Source organism: Mytilus galloprovincialis, chromosome 5, assembly GCF_965363235.1.
Source record: "Mytilus galloprovincialis chromosome 5, xbMytGall1.hap1.1, whole genome shotgun sequence".
NCBI classification, from domain to species: Eukaryota; Metazoa; Mollusca; class Bivalvia; order Mytilida; family Mytilidae; genus Mytilus; species Mytilus galloprovincialis.
The window spans coordinates 2,709,870-2,731,850 of NC_134842.1; the positions used below are offsets into that span (position 1 = coordinate 2,709,870).

The following is a 21,981-nucleotide window of genomic DNA, read 5'->3' on the forward strand; positions in this document are numbered from 1 at the left end:
ACTATTTTGAAATATCCCAAAATATAATTAATTCATTCCCAAACCCATTTTTTTTATGTATAAAACATTCGTAAATACATGTTGTATGCGTTGCAGTAAGGATGTCAAGGATGTGGGCTTTTTCATAGAGAAAAGTTAATAATTCATTCTAGAATTAACCAGAGACCTTTAATTTTTAATCTACATGTCTCTGGAATAACCAATATGTAATTTAAAAGGGTTTGTAACGTCAGTGGATACATAAAAAGATTACTGTAGAGATAAACGTGAACCACCAAATGTGAGCTTAACAAAGGCACGTAGCTAAGAGAATCACAAAATGTGAACTCAAAGATAGCACGTTGTTTTAATAGAAAAGCAAAAAAAAAATGCTTCCCTGAGCGCAGCCTGATACGACCGCAGAGGTCGAACCCTGAACAGTTGGGGCAAATTTGGACACAATATCAAAGCTTAATACTATCTAAATTTGGATTGTCAAATTTTTGACATAATATAGGTTTCTGACACAAAATAAATGTGGTCAAAGATCTTACAAATCTAATGCGCAATACTGTGCAATTGAAGATTTCTCCTTGAAACTTTTCAAAAATTTGAAATTTAAAAAATTTTGAAAAAAAATATGAACCCCTTTAAAAAATTGGACTCCCAACTTTTTGATCCCCCCTTGGAGGAGTAACAATCAAACTCAATCCCAGTCTTTCCTTTGTGGTATGGAACCTTGTAGTACAATTTTAAAGAGATCCATACACTTAAACACAATATATTTTCTGGAAACTAGAAAAATGCTTGTTTTTTGGCCCTTAATAAACTGTTGGCCCCATAATCCCCCAAAACGAATCCCAACATTCTACTTGTGGTATTAATCATTGTGATACAATTTCAGAGCAATCGAAAACTTATACACAAGTTATCATCTTGAAACTAGAAATTAAATGCTTGTTTTGGGCCCCTTTGGACCCCTAATTTCTAAACGGATGGGACCATCATCCCCAAAATCAATCCAAACTTTCCTTTTGTGGTATTGAACCTTCTTTAAAATTTCATAGAGATCCATTCACTTAAACTAAAGTTTTTGTCCGGAAACCAAATGTGTCTTCGGACGACGACATCATACCATTATCATGTACGATCCCAAAATTTGTTTGCGGTAGTATAAAAATCAGATTCTATATATAATAAAAAAGAACGGAATAAATATAATATGCGGCAAAGAGCTGCACATGCAAACAACCATTATAGTTAATCTATTAAAACGCAAATGATCAAATCAGATATATATCCTGTGGGTAAAAGGCTTGAAATTTATACCAAAATTGTGTTGATATTTTTGGTAATGGTGTATATGTACGTTGTACCCAACAATTGTAATACCTTTTGGTACAATCTAGGGGGAGGCTCACGGTAGGAGGCCGGAATCAACAACGGAAAGAAAACCAGAAAATCAAGAAATACGCTATTAATTTAATAAAGAGAACATCATTATAATTATAATACAATTTCACAGTACAAATATTATAGTCAAAATATATTGAAAACAATAATTAAATATCACAATTCAAATTAAATATAATATAATAACAATAATAATTACCATTAAATTAAACCTTTTTTTTTAAATTAAAATATAAATTATTTATAAACTTTGTCTTATTTTTCCAAAGTAAAATAAAAAGAAAAATAATTTTTAATTTAAATTATTTCGAACACCAAGAGACTCACCTAGAAAATCAAGAAATACGCTATTAATGTTTTAGCGACTTGATTTCCTTATATACCAATTTCTAAGTGTCATAGAGGCCATGAAGCTGTTATTGTTAGTCCACAATAAATAAAAATAAGAGTGACCAAATATATCCCAAGCCAGAGCCTCTAACCCCAAGCTTTAACTACCGAAACACTAAAATAGTGATGAATAGCGTTGGGTTCTATCATGCAATATGGGATGCGTGGTTGCATGTGAGTTTTATTATAACAAAACTCAATGAAAATCAACAAGGTCCTGAAATGAACTTTTTTAGTAAATTAATTTTGGCAATTTTATCAACATGATGAAGTGAGATGTAAATATTTCTGTACTTAACTTTTCATTTCCACATTATTTTTTTTTTCATTTGCAAAATTCAATATCCCTACAAATGCATCAATATCCTATATCCCATTTATTTTTAGACAAATATCCCTAAATTTAAAATGGCAAATATACCGTATCCCAATATACCCTATACAAGCCTCATGAAGAAGTCCTGATGTTGTCGACCTCAGACAATAATTATAAAGATCAGCACAAGCAGTAAATTTAATAGATAGATAATCAGACCATTCATACATTTATACATTAACACAGCTTGAAAAAAGTGTATTCTCGTAAATATAGTCATCCATGCAATTTTTTAAACATAACTGTTGATGGAAAATCAAAAGAAACAGATAAAACTAATCTTGCATGCAGCACGTTTTTGGAGCTTATGAATCCTCTCCAGATTACTATGTGTGGTTAGACCCCATACTGTACAACAGTAGTCAATAATGGGTAATATATAGCTATTGTAAAAAAGAATAAGACCCTTTAATGGTAAATATCGTTACAACCTTTATAACAAATAAATTCTGATTGAAGTAGTTTCGCATATTTTATCATAAGATATGCGAAACTATTTCAATCCGAATTTATTTGTTAAAAAGGTTGAATATCAACTTGAATTGACCATGATAGGTTTTTATCAATATGAATTCCGAGAAGTTTTTCAACTTCAACATTATCTAAAGAGATATTATCTTGACGTGATAAAACACATAAACATTCATTACAGTTTGCCAATTTTCTGTCTGATCCAACAAGCATACATTTTGATTTCTTGCTATTTATCGTCATATCATTTTCTTGACACCATTTAATTACATTGTCTAACTAAGTCTTTATTCAAACATATATTTAAATTTACAATAGATTTAGATGATAAATGTAAAGTTGTATCATCAGCATATAGATCAGATTCTGTATATTCTAAGGTTAATGGTAAGTCATTTATATAAATAAGGAACAATAAAGGTCCAAGTATAGAACCTTGAGGAACTCCAAAAGTTACAGTTTTATATTCTGATGCAGTGGTTCCTAACTTAACTTTTTTGCATTCTCTGAGAGAGGTATGATGAAAACCATTTTACTGAGTGGTCATCACATTGGTATAATTTGAGTTTTGATAAAAGTATATTGTGATTTATCGTATCAAAAGCCTTCTTAAAATCTAAAAAGAGAATAGCGGTAAAATTTCCGTTGTCCAATTCTTCTAACCATTTATCAATTATTTTAATGAGTGCTGTATGACAAGAATGTTTTTTTTCTAAATCAAGACTGCTGTTGTATTAATAATTTGTGTGTGGTTAAGAATAAATCAAATTGTTTAAAGACGGTTTTTTCAAATAACTTTGACACAGTGGGTAAAATTGAAATGGGTCGATAACTGTTTGGGTCTGTTTTATCGTGGACATGGACATTATGTAATGTTATTAGGTATGACTGACCAAAACATAAAGTTATCAGATAAATGTATAATCTTTGTTTGGTGGTAAGACTAATAACATTACCCCCCCCCCCCCCCCGCTATAATACAATCTCTGTTTACAAATTGACCACGTGACACTCTTATTGTAAGCGGTTTATTGGTATTTAAATGGTCAACTTTTGACGGACAAACACTTCGATCTTTAGATATATAGAGACGCAAGAAAATGCACGCACAAATACTGTTTATGAAATAACAATGTATAAATTGACTATTGGGATTTATTCATCTGAACAAGTTTCTGTCACGTGACAATATGAATTTGCCGACGGAGCTATTGCCGACGGAGCTATAGAAGTGACACGTGGCCAGTTTAAATACCACAAATTTATTGACCAGTCTTACAGTTATTATTGACCAATAGATTTTACCTCGTGTCACAAAATGTGTTTAAAACTGTGACATCCTTGGCAGAGGATTTATAACTTAAGAAGAACGAATAGTAGCTGTATAAGTGGACCATTCATTTAATATTCATTTCACATATAAGTGGACTTTGGGAACTTACTACAAACAGTATAGACCTTCATTGGATAGTAACATAACTTTGGACTTGGACAGATAATAAAACAACAATAACATTTGAACGATATTGTATTGGCAATGGTCAGACTGAAAACAGAAAAAAGCTGCAGATTAGTATAAAGACATAGAAATTCAGCGTTTTAGTTAGGTGTAACAACTCGTTTAAAGTTAGCAAAAATGGGCCACAACGTTTACAAAGAAGTTTTTCATTCGAATCATTACAATAATTTGGCGGGAATACACGCTTCTAGAACAACTTTTACATACACCAGAAAACGAGCGTCGATGTCTACAATGGAATAGCGAAACGGGAAAACGGCGGGAAAACAGCGAAACAGGAAAACGCACGTTACAAGGTAAGCAGCAATATGATACAAGATTTGAATTTTCTGAAGAAATAGTAATTATTGTCAAATCGTTAATCAATGCAGACATAAAGAAAAAAGCAATATTAGTAAAAAAAAAAATAGTATATTTAAACAATGAACACATTAAACCTATACCGCATAATTAGCTATAATAGGCCCCGAAATGGCAAATGAAAAAAAAACACCACAAAATACTATATATATATTTCACTTTAGCTTATTCTATGGCAGATGGACAAATTGATCTTAACTTCGACAAATGGCCTACTACAAATGATATATTGTCATTGGTTGCAATTATTATTTCTTTACTAAACACAATTGTTCTTATCTGGTTATTTATAAATTCAAAATTATAGCTGCTGCAATAGACATCTATACTAAGTTACCAAATTTTTAATTTGAACCTTCCACAACTAATTTAAGGCACCGTCTACATGGATAAAGGTATTAAATTCTAATATAACTTGGGATCATGCTGTTTTCACATTAGCTTTTATTTCTTTTGTAATGACTATTATTTTGGTAATTAAATCCTTCAAAAGAACAAATATGAATACTAAATTATGCTTAGAAATGACAATTGGTTTTAATTGTGTTTGTATTCCTATTTTTTCAATGCCTTTATGCCCAACATACTGGGGTGTTCAATATCCAACCATCATTGATAATTTAACAGTAAAACTGTTGTAAATTACTTAAGGCCTAAATTACACATTTCGTATTCAAATTTTACAGTTCGAAACAAAAATACTTCTCAATCAATTCATGTAACTGAAATTATCGATCTTAATATTTTTCAAGCATGCGCACTAAGGACAATACTTAAACACCCTTTTCTGGTTATTATTGACAATGTAAATATGCTCACAACAAATATTGATAATCCAAATCAAGCGAACAACCGTAAAAATACTGTATACAATTCTACCTTTTATTAATATTTTTTTTTCTATTCCTTAGATTTACCAGACATGGACATGTTTAGCCTTTCTCCGGCACAATACTGGTCAATAATTCCGAAGATTTGGGCTATTGCAATGCAATAAATTATCTCCTGTTATATAATTTTTATCCTTATATATATGACACCCTTTATGTTAATAACTGTATTATAACAATTATTGAAAATGAGGTAGATATACCTTAATATAATAGTTTGCCCTCTTCTATGTCTTTACACATAGACTATTTTGAACAATTAAATACATCATATATTAGACAAGTAAATAACTACTTGCGTTAAATTATAAAATTTGTCATTTCTAATATCATATTATACACCTTTTATTTATTCATTATTCATGTTTTTTTTTTATCATTATTACAAAGATTAAACTATTTAAGTAAAATCCCCATTGATTATTAACTAATCAAAATTATATCAGTCTAAAAATTTGCACAACGCTACTGATATAAGATGTTATTATACGAAAATGTTGTTATTAAATCGTGTTATCAAATTTTTGTTAAAACTTGTGACACTTGAAAAAGGCCATTTGTTGAGCCGAAATATTTGTCAACACGATTTAATAACAACATTTTCGTATTATAACATCTTATATCAGTACCGTTGTGCAAATTTTTAGACTGATATAATTTTTTCTGTATCTGCATAGTATCGCCTATTCTAGACGATCTGGTACGTAGTAAATTTGCTGGTTGGTCCTTTCCATAGACTTATATATATATATATATATATATATATGTTATTTTTTCATTGTGTATTTTATTGCATCATGTATGAAAAAAATAATATATATATTGTCCTTGGTCCATTTGAAGAAAATTGAGGTCGAGGTCAAAGGTCAAGGACATGTAATACATTTTGAATTTTGCTTGTTATCATTATTCCAAAGAAACTGTGACAGTCAATGATATGATGTGTTTGCCAAATAACTGTTTACAAAAAAGCACAACTTCAACATATTTTAGTCGAAGAGTTTTGGTGAACCCTTATAGGAGTTTCTCCCCTTTTGTATTTGAAATCAGTATTTCTCCACAACCATACAAGTATTGACCTGGGGTCTTTTGATTTGAGATCACTGACAAATGACCTCTAAATTGAGGTCAAGGTCAAAGGTCAATTTGACGTTCTAGATTTTAGACCTTTGCTAAAAATTCTTTCTGGTTCATTATAACACAATTAAGTCTTCTCCATAAACCTATTAATCTTATTTTTTTATATATCAGTTTGATTTACCATATTACATCAACACGGAGTGACATTTTCTAACATCGTTTTTTAAATTTCATTCTTGTGATCGAGGTGGACAGACCTTCAATTGTTCTCTGAAGAATTGGTTTTTAATTATAAATGTATCCCTAGTTTTGTTCTGTGGTAAAATGATTTAAAATAAAACCTTAAACGGGATTATTTTTTAAATAACATGACGATAATCGTTTGTTTAAAAGGGTCAATTTGTTTTGTATTCTATTGTTTTTATATAGAAAAAAGGTATTTTTGATAGAAAGCGTGCTTTTTAAAACTAATAGGTGTCATTCGATCCCAACCTGCCTCTTCACAAGTAGCAATGGAAGATTGTTTTGTTCTCTGTCAACCTCGAATGACTAATAACAATCAGTATTGTGTTCTTATTTATTTTGTGGCTTGAAGTTTATACACAATTTCTATGAATGGCACTTTTTATAATCTGTTTCCTCTAAAAGAATTCTGATCCCCAAAATCACAAAATGTTGATAGTTTTATCCGACTTTGTATTCGCGTTGTTACTACAAATTACAAAATCAATTTCTAGTGTTATTTGTTTATACTTGTACATTATTGTATCTGTCTGTATGAAATTAGAAGCTATTAAAAAATATATATATTGGTGATATGAGTTACTTCCCTTCTACCGTTAGACCTTTTAAGGAGTATCGAGAAATATTTTAATTTGAAAACATTGCTTTCTTCAAAGACCATCAAATGTAAGACTTACAATGGAAAAGCTGCATTCATTTAAACAACTGAAATTAAAATTATCTTCGACTGATTTTAATAGGCAAATTTGTATTAATGCAATCATGGGTAACTATACAATAATTGTGGTATCATGATTGCCTATGAGATAACTCTTCACAAGAGTCCAAATGGTACAGAAGTTCACAACGATAGGTCGCCGTACGGTTTTCAACAAGGAGCAAAACCTAAACATGTGTAGCTACGCTTAACGCCACCCCTAACATTGAAAAGTGGCGTAATAATGCAACATATAAACGTAAACAAGACGTGTTAAAATTAGGTGTTAATTATAGGATACCTAATAGAGGCAATTAAATAATATTATTCAAAGAGTGACCAAACAACTACAGTAATTCACGAATGCTATCCATGACCCAAAATAAATATGCACTGCAAACAAACACGAAAAAACCCCAAAGGAACAGCGCTTGTATTGTAACCAGATTGTTTTGGTCGTATATTAAAATAAACAATTCAGGATCAATGAGTTCGTGTTATTGTGTAAAATAAAAAAAAAACTACTCTGCAATACAAATACAAACAATCAGTACAAAGAAAGATAACTCTATTCATTCTAGGTGACAATTATTTAATACCTAAATTACATTACTCAAATATTTTCTATTGGACAACTATTGTTTTCCAGGTTATTGACTTACAAAGCTATTTCCAGAGAATCTTATCCATAGTTGGATTCTGTCAAGGTTTGTGTAGAATGTGATGATTTTAGCATGTTTATCATACACGTTTGAGTCAATTTGCTGGAAAAAGTTTGCTTTACCAGTCCTATTGCTTTGCTTTGAAGGGAGAGATGACAGAGGATAGTAATTTTTATTTTCCATCGATGGGTCAATTTTCAATTTGTCTAATTCTACCATTATGACCGGCTTGTATATATGATAAATATTACTTTATTTCTGAATATAAATTTAATGGTCTTGTTACACAGGGTTTTGCTTCATACACGTGATCTCTTAAGCAGGTTTGACTGTATATATATATAATGTATATTGTTGGGCTGGTATTTAGACGAATTAAATTTATATGTATTTAAATATACTTGTAAGTACGTCTGAACCAGTGACGACTCTACAACAAAGTTTATCCATCGGATTACCAGCAGTGATGGTGATACAATATAAAACTGAGAATGGAAATGGGGAATGTGTCAAAGAGACAATAACCCGACCACATAGCAGACAACAGCCGAAGGCCACCAATGGGTCTTCAATGCAGCGAGAAACTCCAGCACCTGGAGGCGTCCCTCAGCTTGCCCCTAAACAATATGTATTCTAGTTCAGTGATCATGGGCGTCATATTAAACTCCGAATTATACACAAGAAACTAAGTTAAAAATCATACAAATATAACAAAGGCCTGCAGTGGCGGATCCAGGGGTTTGGGTCCGAGAGTTGAAACCCCTTTTTTCGACGATCAATGCATTTGAATGGAGATATGTGGTTGGACCCCCTCTTTTATCCTGGGTTGGGAACCTCCTTTTTAAAATGAATGGATCCGCTCCTGGGCCAGAGGCTCCTGATTTAAGACAGGCGCAAACATGCGGCGGGTTAAAACATGTTTTGACATCCCAACCCTTCCCCTATACTATAAGGCTAAAAATACATCTACTTTAAGGCTGAAAATACATCTGTATATATAATTCGTCTAAACATCAGCCCAACAATGTTAAATATAAAAATTTGCTTTCGCAAATTATTTGTTCTATCCTCGCCGGGATTCGAACTCATGCTACTGAGATATCGTGGCACCAAATCTCCTTACACTAGGCTCGATCGACGCTTTATACCTCTCGACCACCTAGTTTTCACAAACATAAAGCTTTTGGTGGCAGGGTGTTATTTTTCCTCGTCAGTTTTAATCTAGCGTCGTGATACAGTACCTGAACGCATGAAGATGTTGTATAGTTAACCTATTGATTCTAGTGTACAAAAACCAAAAAAAAAAACCAGACAAACCATTGAACAACGAACAATAAAAATGAGGACAACGAAAAAAAAACATTTACTAGACAGATATGTACATCGGACTCGGACTTCTCTTGAACTGAATTTTAATGTGCGTATTGTTTACTTGTCTACATTGGCTAGATAAATAGGGGGGGGGGGGGGGTTGAGATCTCATTAACATGTTTAACCGCGCCGCAATTTTGCGCCTGTCCCAAGTCAGGAGCCTCTGGCCTTTGTTTGTCTTGTATGATTTTTCCGACGTAGTCGGTATAGTTTCGGTTTGTGCCCTTTGAACTTAAGGACGCTTAACTATGGCAACAGAATACGCATGCTCGAAAATCCTTTCTGTGATTGGACAAAATGCTGTCATGGTGGGTGATTTGGTTGTGTTTGAAAAAACGTCTCGCTAATTATATCGTGATGGAAAGCAAGTGAAAAACTATAAATATTTGAACTAGATCTTACAAAGATTTATATTTTCATTAAAATAATTGTTTCTCCAATAGCCCTTTGCATCCGTGACAGCTGTTTATTCGGGACAATTATATAATTTTTAATGTAAAGTTGTTGTACGAGCGTACATGACTTTAAAACGCACGTACGCATGTGAGATTTCCGCGGGGTTTTGGTGAATGTAAACAGAGAGATACGAGGACCGAGAATACTGAACACAAACAGAGAAAACGTTATTTAAATGGTATCTTTGTGCTTCTGAAGGTTATCGAAATGATAGTTTTAAACATATACTCAAATTTAAATACGTCGGATATCTTTTTTTAAAGATAGTTCTTGTTAATTTTAGTTTCTTGTGTATAATTCGGAGTTTAATATGACGTCCATTATCACTGTATTGGTATACATATTTTTAAGGGCCAGCTGAAGGACACCTACGGGTGCGGGAATTCTCACTACATTGAAGACCAATTGGTGGCCTTCGGCTGTTGTCTGCTCTATGGTCGGGTTGTTGTCGCTTTGACACATTCCCCATTTCATTTCTCAATTTTACATCTAACAATTATTCACCAAATATAGTTGAACTTCTGCCTACAGTATATGAGAAACTTAGAAACGGACCTTATCAACTAACTTTAGCCTTGATCATTGATCAAAGAAATGAGGTTAACGTCAGGTGGATTCTACCTCAGGAATATATTACCCTAGCTGTATTTCGCAAAAAAATTAGGAATTTTTGTCCTAAATGCTCTTCAACTTCGTACTTTTTTTTTTTATTTGAACGTCACTGATGAGTCTTTTGTAGACGAAACACGCGCCTGGCGCGTAAATACAAAATTTAATCCTGGTATCTATGATGAATTTATTTATATCTGACATGAAGACCTTGAACAGAACCAAATATAGTTAACATATCACTTACGAAAAGTGAGACACAAATTTATATTTCAGGGGCAATAACTCTACAATATGTGGACAGATGTTTCCAAAATATTCAGGATACTCTGTTGTACTGATTATTTAGGAATTCAAAATCATAATGAATTTCGAATCCGAGAAAAACGAATTTCCAATCGTAGAAAAACGGTTTAAAATGCAAATGAAAAAGAATTTCCAATCCGATAAAAACAGATTGCGAAACTGATATAATAAAGGATTGCGAAACTGATACAAAGGATTGCGAATCTGAGATAACGGATTATAAATCCGATATCACGGGTTGGGAATCCAAGATAACGAGTTATTGACCAGAGATAACAAACTGGGGATCCGAGATTACGGATTGGGAGACCGATATCACGCCGGATTCATTTTATTTTTATGTGTTCCTTAATGACTTCCTTACAAACATCATATAAATAAAAGAGCAACATATCAAGAAAATTGGAACCAATCAGCAAGTACTTTATAGCTCAAACCCCAGATTTGAAATTTTCCAGCGTTTGTCCGGAAGTAGTTTAAATTTCAAAACGTTGTAGTTTTGTAAACCTCCGGTGACTCTGGGGCATTTTGAATTTCTTATAGAACAATATTTTTTATTAAAAATAATTAATACAATTATCATGTGTGTCGACAATCGTAAATTGTTCACTACATATTAGGAGACAATGTAAAAACATGCAACAGTCCAAAAACTGGTCTCAACACACTTTAAATTACAAAAAGAAATTGAAAATATTTTTAAAAAATCAATGAAGTGAGGCTTATACGATGCTGTTTATTAAAATGAAGTTTGAACAAATTCAAATTCAAATATATTTTATTGCTAATCAAAGCGCCCACAAGGAGCAGAACAATCAACATTAATTGCATACAAATGATTACAAGTGATTCAATATGATTAAGACACAATGTTATAAAAAAAAAAAAAAACAAACCAAAAAACCCCCAAAAAAACCAACCAAACCAAAAAATATTTATTAAGACAAGTACAAGAATACAACAAGCACAGTGTTTAATAATATAAGGGGGGTCACTGGGCATTTCTATATCTATATATCATTTAAGGAAACTTTCCTATATGAGGATAAATTTTCCAATAATTCTCCGAGTTTCTGGAGTATACATGTTTTTAGAATATAGTGTTTACAAGACGTGTTTCTATAGTGATACTGATAATTCAAATTACAAATGAATTGTATCCAATCAACTTTATATTCAATTTTAATGGCACTTTGAAGAATTGAACTTATCGGTAGTCAATAAACCCATACTTACATTTGTACCCTGTGGTTATTTAACTTATTACTTATAAATACATTCCAAACCTAAAATTGATTTTGTTTATCCCTCGGGTTTAATTATGATTATGTTTAATGTAAAAGTGGTTTATTAACCACTTTATTCATCCTATGATAGTCTAACCAGGTGGATACTTGAACATGGATAATTTATCATTACCGTTTGTTCAAATTTGATTTTAAAAATTTCTGCGTTATTTGGTCCCCTGTGAAGAGTTGTCTCATTGGCAATCATACCTCAGTTTCTTAATTTTAACATTAAGGTAGATTCTGTATAGTGAATTTGACCTGATTAAAGGATTAAACATCCATAATTTAGCATAACCGTTTGTTCAAATTGATTTTAGAAATTCAGAAAGCTAAGCCTTGACAAGTTGAAACGTCAAAATTGAAAGGAAACGTAGCGGATATCCTCTTATTCGCATTCACCGTGTAGTAATTTGCTTCACCATGGAAGATGAATTAATTACATTGAATATTGGAGGAACCGTTTTCAAAACGTACAGGTCAAAGTTACTTAAATATCCCAACTCTAAACTAGGAAGTCTAACACCAGCTTCAGAACACTATTTACCTAGCAGCAATGAATATTTCTTTGACAGGAATCCTGAGTTATTCAACGTAGTGCTAGATTATTATAGATATGATAGACAACAATTGCACATACCGAACTACATATGTGGATCAGTTCTATTACAAGAATTTGACTTTTGGGGTTTACCCTTAGTAAATATTGCTGAATGCTGTTTCCATATATATACCAAGCATGAAGAGGAGGAAGATATACAGCAGAATTTGTTTACACGTCATTCTGATACACAAATATGCAGTAACCTTTCAAACTCATTCAGAAAACAGCTGTGGTTAGTTTTGGACCAACCGAATTCCTCACGAATTGCACAGGTAAACAACACATTATTTTTCAATTTATAACATTAATTTTAAACACAAACGACTTGTTGTCGTCAACTTAGATTTAATCACATATTTTAAACAAACACGATGAACTCATTTTACTTCAGGAGCATATCAAATCCCCCGGTTTTTGTGATGTGCTCCACTATGAAACCCCCCGGTTTTTGTGATGTGCTACACTATGAAATCCCCCGGTTTTTGTGATGTGCTCCACTATGAAATCCCCCGGTTTTTGTGATGTGCTCCACTATCAAATCCCCCGGTTTTTGTGATGTGCTCCAGTTTTCTATATGTTGTACTGTGTTTTGTATACTGTTGTTATTTATCCTTTTCAGTTTGTCAATAACTTATAAATATCTCTTTCGAATATTCTGTCTCTTTTCAAAATAGAAGTGAAGATACAAAAGGCATATTTAAAGTCAAAAGTCGAAACATAAACTAATAACGCCATGGCAAAAAATGAAAAAAAAAATATAAAGAAAGACGAGCGTACACACAGAAGTACATAACATACAACATAGAAAACTACAGACTGAACCATAAAACCTCTACGGTGTGAAGTCCAGTTAGCCACCTTTACAAACACACCAGTTGTAGTGTTGTTAAGGTTTATGTACCCTTCTGTAGCCATTTTTGTACGAATTTTTCAAACCTCAATTGTATCAAAACTAAAGATATCATAAATAATAGAGATGGGCCATTTAGTACATGTTCCAAGGGGAAACTTGATGCAAAGCATTATTTTTTACTGTTTCATTGCATTTGATAGAAAAAGAGGACTTTGTGGCAAATAAATCAAGATTTTTATAGAAAATCCTACTATCTAAAACTTTAACATAATAGCGACTGTAATAATCTTTTACAACAAACATAAAATGTCCAGATGGTAGTGGCCCTAGCAAATCAATAGCCAAGTACTGCCACGGTCCTGTAGGCAACTTTGTCGGTTCCAGCGGTTCTGGATGTGAAAATTGAGATGTTATCTGACAGCCATGATATGATTTAACATATTTCTCTACATCTTTATCCATGTTTGGCCACCAGACCTTACTTGTTAGCATATGTTTAGTTCCTACAATTACTAAGTGTCCTTCATGAGCTAATTTCAAGCATTTAGCTTGTAGTGTTTTTGGAATTATAATTCTTCTTCCACGCATTACTAAATATCCTATTACACTCAGTTCGTCCTTTACAGGGTAATAATCACTCATAACAGACTGGTTCCATTAACTTGTTGAAGACAATTTCTAACTTCTGATAATTCTGTGTCCACTTTTGCTTCCTTTTCGATCTCTTGTGTTGTTAATGCTTTAGGTGTCCCTTCCATTGCGCAAAATCTTACAAATTCTTCAGCGACATTCCTTTCTTTGAATTCAGTTTTGTTAATTGCCACCAGTCGTGACAGCGCATCTGCAATATCTTGTTTTCCGGGTAAATATTTTATCTGATAATTATACGACATAAGTTTCAGCATCCATCGTTGGATTCTTGAATTTTGAGTAGTTTTCAAACACTTTGTGTTATATAAACTTTCTAACGCTTTGTGGTCTGTAATAATTTCAAAATCTATTCCGTATAAATACAAGTGAAACTTTTCAAAAGCCCAAACCACGGCTAATCCTTCTTTTTCTGTTGTTGAGTATTTCTTTTCTGTTTCCGACAGCGCCCTGCTAGCACAACTTATAACTCGAGACATTCCTTTATTTTCTTGCACTAACACAGCACCAAGTTCCACATTGCTTGCGTCTGTAATAAGTTGAGTTTTATCTGCATCTAGTCTATAACATTCTAGACTTTCTCCTTCACTGAGTGAATATTTTAGTTTTTCAAAACTTTCTTGTTGCTCTTTGCCCCATCGGAAGGCCTCATTCTTCTTTGTCAATTTTTTAAGTGGTTCGGATATGGTTGCAAGATTAGGTATGTACCTTGCACTATAGTTAACTAAGCCTAAAAAGCTCTTAACCTCCGATCCCTTTGTTGGCTCTGTTGCGTTTAGCTTATCCTTTACTCTTTCTTGTGTCGGTCCTATTCCATTTCTTAATAAGATATGACCCATAAATGTTATTTTGTCCATAGTGAATTCACATTTGTCACCATTTAGAGTTAACTTTTTCTGACGGATTCTGTATAAAACTAGGTTTAGTCTTTCGTCATGATCTTCTTTTGTGCGACCAAATACAACAATGTCATCTGATATGTTCTGGACACCTTCAATATCATGAAATACTTGAGATATAACTTGTTGGTATTTCTCAGGTACGGCATTTATCCCGAACATTAAACGTTTATAGCGGCAAATTCCCCTGTGTGTGACAAAAGGTCGTTATCTCACGCTAACCTTCTTCAATTTCCAATTGATGAAATCCATATCTCAAATCCATTTTACTAAACCATTCTCCGCCATTCATTTTGTACAATATTTCATCCACAGTTGGTATTGGGTGCCGTTCGCGTACTATCGCATTGTTTGCTGCTCTCATGTCAACACATAATCTTATGTCGCCATTAGGTTTAAGAACTACAATAACTGGACTGACCCACGGTGTCTGGTCATTTACTCTCTCAATGATGTCTTGTGATTCTAATTCATCAAGTTTTTTTATCCACTTTTCCCCTCAATGTGAACGGTATCCTATACATTCTTTGCGCAACTGGCTCAACTTTTGAATTTATGTGTAACTTTAATTTAAAATTTTCCAATTTGCCTACTCCTTTAAAGTAATCACTATATTTTCCTCTAATATCTTCATTTATTGAATATATTCCTAATTTCAAAACACCTAATTGTATAGCTGTTGCTTTACCAAACAAAGCTACATTTTTTCCCTTTTACAACATAAATCACCTTCTACACTTTCAGATTGACCTTTGACATTTATTTCACATGTGAATTTTCCTAACACCTTTAGTGGTGTTTTTCTACCATAAGCATATGATTTCTTTTCTGATTTTTCAGATTTACACACAAAATTCTGAATTTTCAATTTTTCCCACAATGCACTTGAATTTATATTTACTGATGCACCGCTTTCAATTACACATTTTATATTTATGCCACCAGCATTAATTTCAATTTCATCATTTTTATCACTTTGATTTTTCACAATAAATGCATCATTTTTATCACTTTGATTTTTCACAATAAATGCATTATTTTTTCAATTTGATTTTTCACAATACATGCATATTCATCATCATCTGATTCCACAAAGTTGACAATACCTTTTGCACTTTTATGACCATATTTACCAGAACCATATCTTCTTTGATTTTGTTGCCCTCCTTGTTTCGTTTTACACAAGGTTCCAAAATGACCACTTGTCCCACAATTATTGCATGTTTTACCTTGTGCCGGCCAAGATGGATCTTTACCGAAGTGTCCTTCTCTCCATCACCGATAACATTTTAATCCTGATTTTGGTTTCGTTTTGTTATGTCCATATTGTGTTGCTTTTCTTTGATTGACTCTATTGACACTTCCGTGACTACTTGATGGGTTGTTGCCATAACCAGTTGCACCCTCCATTTCGCGAGAATGCTTTTCAGCCATTTGTAAAGTTCTTACAATTGTTCTTACATCATCTAAAGTCAAACCGGGTCTCTTTTCAAGAAGTCGAGTACGTAATTTATAAGAACGACATTTTTCTATGACCGGGTCCCTTACTTGTGCGTCAGGGTCTGCGTGATCACACAATACTACTTGTTGTTTCAATCTTGTAATGTATCGATATATTGTTTCTGTTTCATTTTGTTTGATACTTCTTAAATTATAACGTTCCACTGCAAAATTTACCTTGGCTTCCAAATGTTTCTTCAATGTTTTGATCGGTTTATCAAAATCGTCGTCACCATATTCCTCCGTTAATGTGAAGTACATCGAGTCCTGCACAGCGTAATAATAATGCTTTCTTTTGTTTCTTGTCGTCTACACCTTTTCCTGTTGCATAAATTTCAAAACTTCTCAGCCACCGAGTCCATGATTGTCCGAGTCTATCTCCACTGACATCGAAATTTCAAACTGGATTTAAATCGATTTTAGCTGCCTTTTTACAAAAATCAGCTTACCACATTAAAGTTCAATGTTTCTTCTTTATCCTCGTTGCCAATTGTAGTGTTGATGGCTCATGTTTTATATGTATCAGGCCGATTTAACAATATTTGTATAAAGCACCTCTCAATATATTGAATTCAATGTACGACTATTGTACAAATAACTAATTAGCATTTCGTTGCAGATATTTTTTGCAGTCTTCATGATGATGGTTGTTTTATCTGTATTAATGTCCTGCATGGTAACAGATACGAAATTCCGGGTAGATAGGACTCCAACATCACCACCAACTTCAACTCCAACTTCAACTAATAACCGAAACCAGCTTACACGGACTAACTCTACAACACGCATTAGTAATGTTTCTGTAGTTCGTCCCGTGAAAGAAGAGGGGTTAGATTGGAAGATAAAGCTCTTTATAGACACTAAACCATTAGATTACATAAATTACATTGATTTTGTCACTACAGGCTTCTTTATATTAGAGTTATTTCTCCATTTTCTTGTTTGCCCACAGAAGAAACGGTTTTTGAATGACAACAACAATAAAATGGACGTTTTGTTATTTTTTGTAACATTATTGTATTGGTGTGTTACATCACAGGCGGTTGATTTTATGAGAAACAACTCGTACAGAAATCTATTTGTTTTTGCAAATGTAATTATGATGTTAAAAATCCTTCGTATGTTTAGATTAACTAAGCTGTATACAGAACTTCGAATATTATTAATCACACTCCAAAAAAGTATCAAAGAGCTAATTTTATTGTTCGTTACGTTTTCAATATTTGCAGTTTTATTCGGGAATTTGATTTACTACAGTGAAATGTCAGAAAGTGAAACCTTTCCTGATAGTTTTATAGGAATATGGTGGTCAATTATTACCATGACAACTGTTGGGTATGGTGATTATGTTCCAAAATCTTCTATTGGTTATTTCGCTGGAGTTATAACCGCAACTACCGGTGTACTCATCATTACAATGCCGATTGCCATTATCGCGGGAAAGTTTGATGGATATTATACTGCATATAACACCAACAAAACAAAAACAAAGATGCGAGAACTCCAAAAGCAAGAACATCATAATTCAGTAGCACCCCTGTATACCACAGCGATCATGAATAAACACTGATTGAGGAAAACGAAAACATTTTGAAGGGATGAATACGCATGACTTTGTATTTGTTATTAGAAGATTGAATTGTCGTGAAATATACGTTATTGACACATCTCCATTAATTCTGATAAGGAGTGAACATGGATGCAGCTGTATCCTCGCAGCTCTCGAGGGTTTCTTCGAATATCAGAGGCATTTACCAGTAAATACATACTCAAACTGATGCTAGAAAGTGTACTATATTATATATATTCCTTATACTATAGTTTTTCTCTAACTATTTTTAAAATTTTGGAATTGATATTTTCATTAAGTTTTTCGCAATACATTTTTTTTCTTGTTTTTAAGTGATTCACATATTTACATGATTTTATTTAATCTATAATATATGTCTAACTTGGGTCATGCAAAGAAGATATAGAATGGTTAGAATAGGTTTTGAAAGGTTTGATAATGGAATTTCAGATTTCCTTGCAATTCGGTATTAATATTTTATTTTTTACCCAACTGTAATTGATTCATAATTTAAACGGAATATATTAAATTTGTGCGTTTCAATTTCTGTTTTTAAAACAATATTTACGAAAATATAACTAGAGGCTCTAAAGAGCCTGTGTCGCTCACCTTGCTCTATGTGAATATTAAGGACGCAGAATTGTGTTTTGGTGATGGTGATGTGTTTGTACATCTTACTTTACTGAACATTCTTGCTGCTTACAATTAGCTGTATTTATAATGAACTTGGCTCAGTTAAGTTTCAGTGGAAAATGTTAGAAAAAATTTACAAATTTGATGAAAATTGTTAAAAATTTACTATAAAGGACAATGACTCCTTAGAGGGTCAATTGACCATTTTGGTCATGTTGACTTATTTTTAGGACTAACTTTGTTGTACATTATTGCTGTTTACCGTTTATCTCTATCTTTAATAATATTCAAGATAATAACCAAAAACAGCAAAATTTCCTTAAAATTACCAATTCAGTGAAAGCAATCTAGCAACCGGTTGTCCGATCCATCTGAAAATTGCAGGGCAGATAGATCTTGACCTCATAAACAATTCCACCTCGTCAGATTTGCCCTAAATGCTTTGGTTTTTGAGTTATAAGCCAAAAACGGCATTTTACCCCTATGTTCTATTTTTAGTTGTGGCGGCCCTCTTGGTTGGATGGGCCAGGTCACCGGACAAACCTTTTTAACTAGATATCCAACAGATGATTGTGGACAAGTTTGGATTAAATTGGCCCAGTAGTTTCAGAGGAGAAGATTTTTGTAAAAGATTACTAAGATTTACTAAAAATGGATGAACATTGACTATAAAGAGCAATAACTCCTAAAGGGGTCAACTGACCATTTCAGTAATTTGACTTATTTCTAAATCTTACTTTGCTAAACATTATTGCTGTTTACAGTTTATCTCTATCTATAATAATACTCAAGATAATAACCAAAAAACAGCAAAATTTCCTTAAAATTACCAATTCAGGGGCAGCAACCCAACAATGGGTTGTCTTATTCATCTGAAAATTTCAGGGCAGATAGATCTTGACCTGATAAACAATTTTACCCATTTGTCAGATTTGCTCTACATGCTTTGGTTTTTGAGTTATAAGCCAAAAACTGCATTTTACCCCTATGTTCTATTTTTAGCCATGGCAGCCATCTTGGTTGGTTGGCCGGGTCAACGGACACATTTTTTAAACTAGATACCCTAATGATGATTATGGCCAAGTTTGGTTTAATTTGGCCCAGTAGTTTCAGGGGAGAAGATTTTTGTAAAAATTAACGACAACGGACGCAAAGTGATGAGAAAAGAGAAGATGGGTATGATTGCCAATGAGAAACTATCCATAAGTGACCAACATGACACAGAAATTAATAACTATAGGTCAACGTACGCCCTTAAACAATAAGCAAAGGCCACTCCGCATGGTCAGCTATATATATAAGGCTCCGATATGACAATGTAAAACAATTCAAATGAGAAAACTAACGGCCTTATTTATGTACAAAAAATGAACGAAACACAAATATGTAACACATAAAAAAACGACAACCACTGAACTACAGGCTCCTGACTTGGGACAGGCACGTACATAAATAAATTCTTTTATTGGATCAATTTCAAATAAATTTTTTTTTTTTTTTAATAGCATAGCAGACAATATAAATAAAAATGGCATATAATATTCCACCGTATACCAAATGCAATGTCACAATCTTCTGATTATAGTTAATTGAATATAGTTATGATCAAATATATAGGACAAAAGAAAATACAAAGCGGAATAACATAACTTGCAATTATTTGTCGAGTTTCATTCGGATACTGACTATTTAATGCATTTTAGTTTCAAAATTTAATTAAAGATAAAAGCAATTTCCTACTAAATACTTAACAGCTTTAAAAAAATATTTGTTTGTTATTCATTTTTATCCATGTGTTTTGATGAGCTTGAATGTCACTCCGGTGTCTTGAACATCTTTCAGAAGAAAAAAAAATCACAAAAATACTGACCTCCGAGGAAAATTCAATCGGAAAGTCCCTCACCTCATGGCAAAATCAAATGACAAAACACATCAAACGAATGGACAACAACTGTCATATTTCTGAATGTACGTGAAGTAAGCAACCGGTTCGTTATTCGATATTCGATATTCAATATCTAATCGGCTGCTAGCAGTCAGTTCGTTTTTCAAAATTTAGCTGAAAATCATAAAAAAAATAATAATTTAATAACATTTAAAGCATGATTTTGATAGTTAGAGGACTGATAAAATACGTAGGAAATTGTTTCATGACCTCTTCAAGCTGTCGTAAATTCTCGTTGTTTCGAATATAAACCCTTTTCTAACTTGCATATTTGTTTTGATGTAATATAAATTGTTGTCAATAAAAAAACTTCAAAGATGTACTTTTATTCAGGATATTTCTTAAAAACAAAAAGAAAAACCGATAACTCTAGAAAACTTTTAGGAATACAATTAGAAATATTTATGGACTCTGTATATATAAAGGTTGTGTTAGAAGGATTCCCCAGAATAATGTCATATTCGATATCTATGGAGGGCTTATAGTGTCACTTTTCAGCTAAAACTTATTAAAATGTTAGGACAAAGGGCACAGGGCAATGCTGACAGCCCCCTTATCTCTCAATCTTATTAAGATTATGCAGACATTTAGTCAATAGGTAGATACAAACATGACTAAAAGGAATTTGGGTACATTTCCTGTCTCTCATTGCCCTGTGCCCTTTGTCCTAAAATTTAGATAATTTTTAGCTGAAAAAAGACAGTTTTAATTTTATTAATGTTTTCTATATTCTATTTCAAAACGTGTATTGATTTTACTCGGTTAAAATTTATCATGTTATGAAACTTGTTGAAAATAAATTTAGAATTAGTGATAAATTGCCACGTATTATTTGAATAGCAGTTTTCATGATTTAGCCATACTTTTATAATATTTTTCGCAGGATTAATTTCTTTATGTTATGACAATGAAATCTCCTTTTGACTAAACGCATTAAGATACATATTAGATATAGGAAGATCTGGTATGAGTGCTAATGAGGCAACTCTCCATCCAAGTCACAATTTTATAAAAGTAACAGGCATAATTTGTTAACATTAATATCACATGAAATTCACATGAAAAATTTCACGTGAAATTCACCTCAATCGAGCTTATACATGAAACTCACGTGAAAATTTTCATGTGAATTTCACGTGAAATTTAGTCATGATTCATATAAATTTGAAAATTTAGATGTTATTTGAATTATTCTATCAAAACAATATATGTGAATTTCAC

General features: G+C 32.5%; 1 protein-coding gene and 1 long non-coding RNA gene across 2 annotated transcripts; both read left to right on the forward strand.

Annotated features, from left to right (window-relative positions):
• Positions 1–3,846: 3,846 nt before the first annotated feature.
• On the forward strand, positions 3,847–7,292 carry LOC143074960 (uncharacterized). Its single transcript, XR_012978197.1, has 2 exons — positions 3,847–4,444; positions 5,420–7,292. It is a non-coding gene; the product is annotated as an uncharacterized LOC143074960 (long non-coding RNA).
• A 4,884-nt stretch (positions 7,293–12,176) lies between these two features.
• LOC143074961 (potassium voltage-gated channel protein egl-36-like) lies at positions 12,177–18,444 on the forward strand. Its single transcript, XM_076250162.1, has 2 exons — positions 12,177–12,984; positions 17,232–18,444. The coding sequence occupies exons 1-2, from the start codon at positions 12,532–12,534 to the stop codon at positions 18,180–18,182; spliced, it is 1,404 nt and encodes a 467-aa protein (XP_076106277.1). The 5' UTR covers positions 12,177–12,531; the 3' UTR covers positions 18,183–18,444.
• Positions 18,445–21,981: the final 3,537 nt, after the last annotated feature.

What these genes read in the sequence shown, in the direction of transcription:
- LOC143074961 (XM_076250162.1), top strand. Translation starts at nt 12,532, where the DNA reads ATGGAAGATGAATTAATTACATTGAATATTGGAGGAACCGTTTTCAAA. An exon ending in ATTCCTCACGAATTGCACAG is followed by an intron (nt 12,985 to 17,231) that starts GTAAACAACACA and finishes ATTTCGTTGCAG; the next exon opens with ATATTTTTTGCAGTCTTCAT.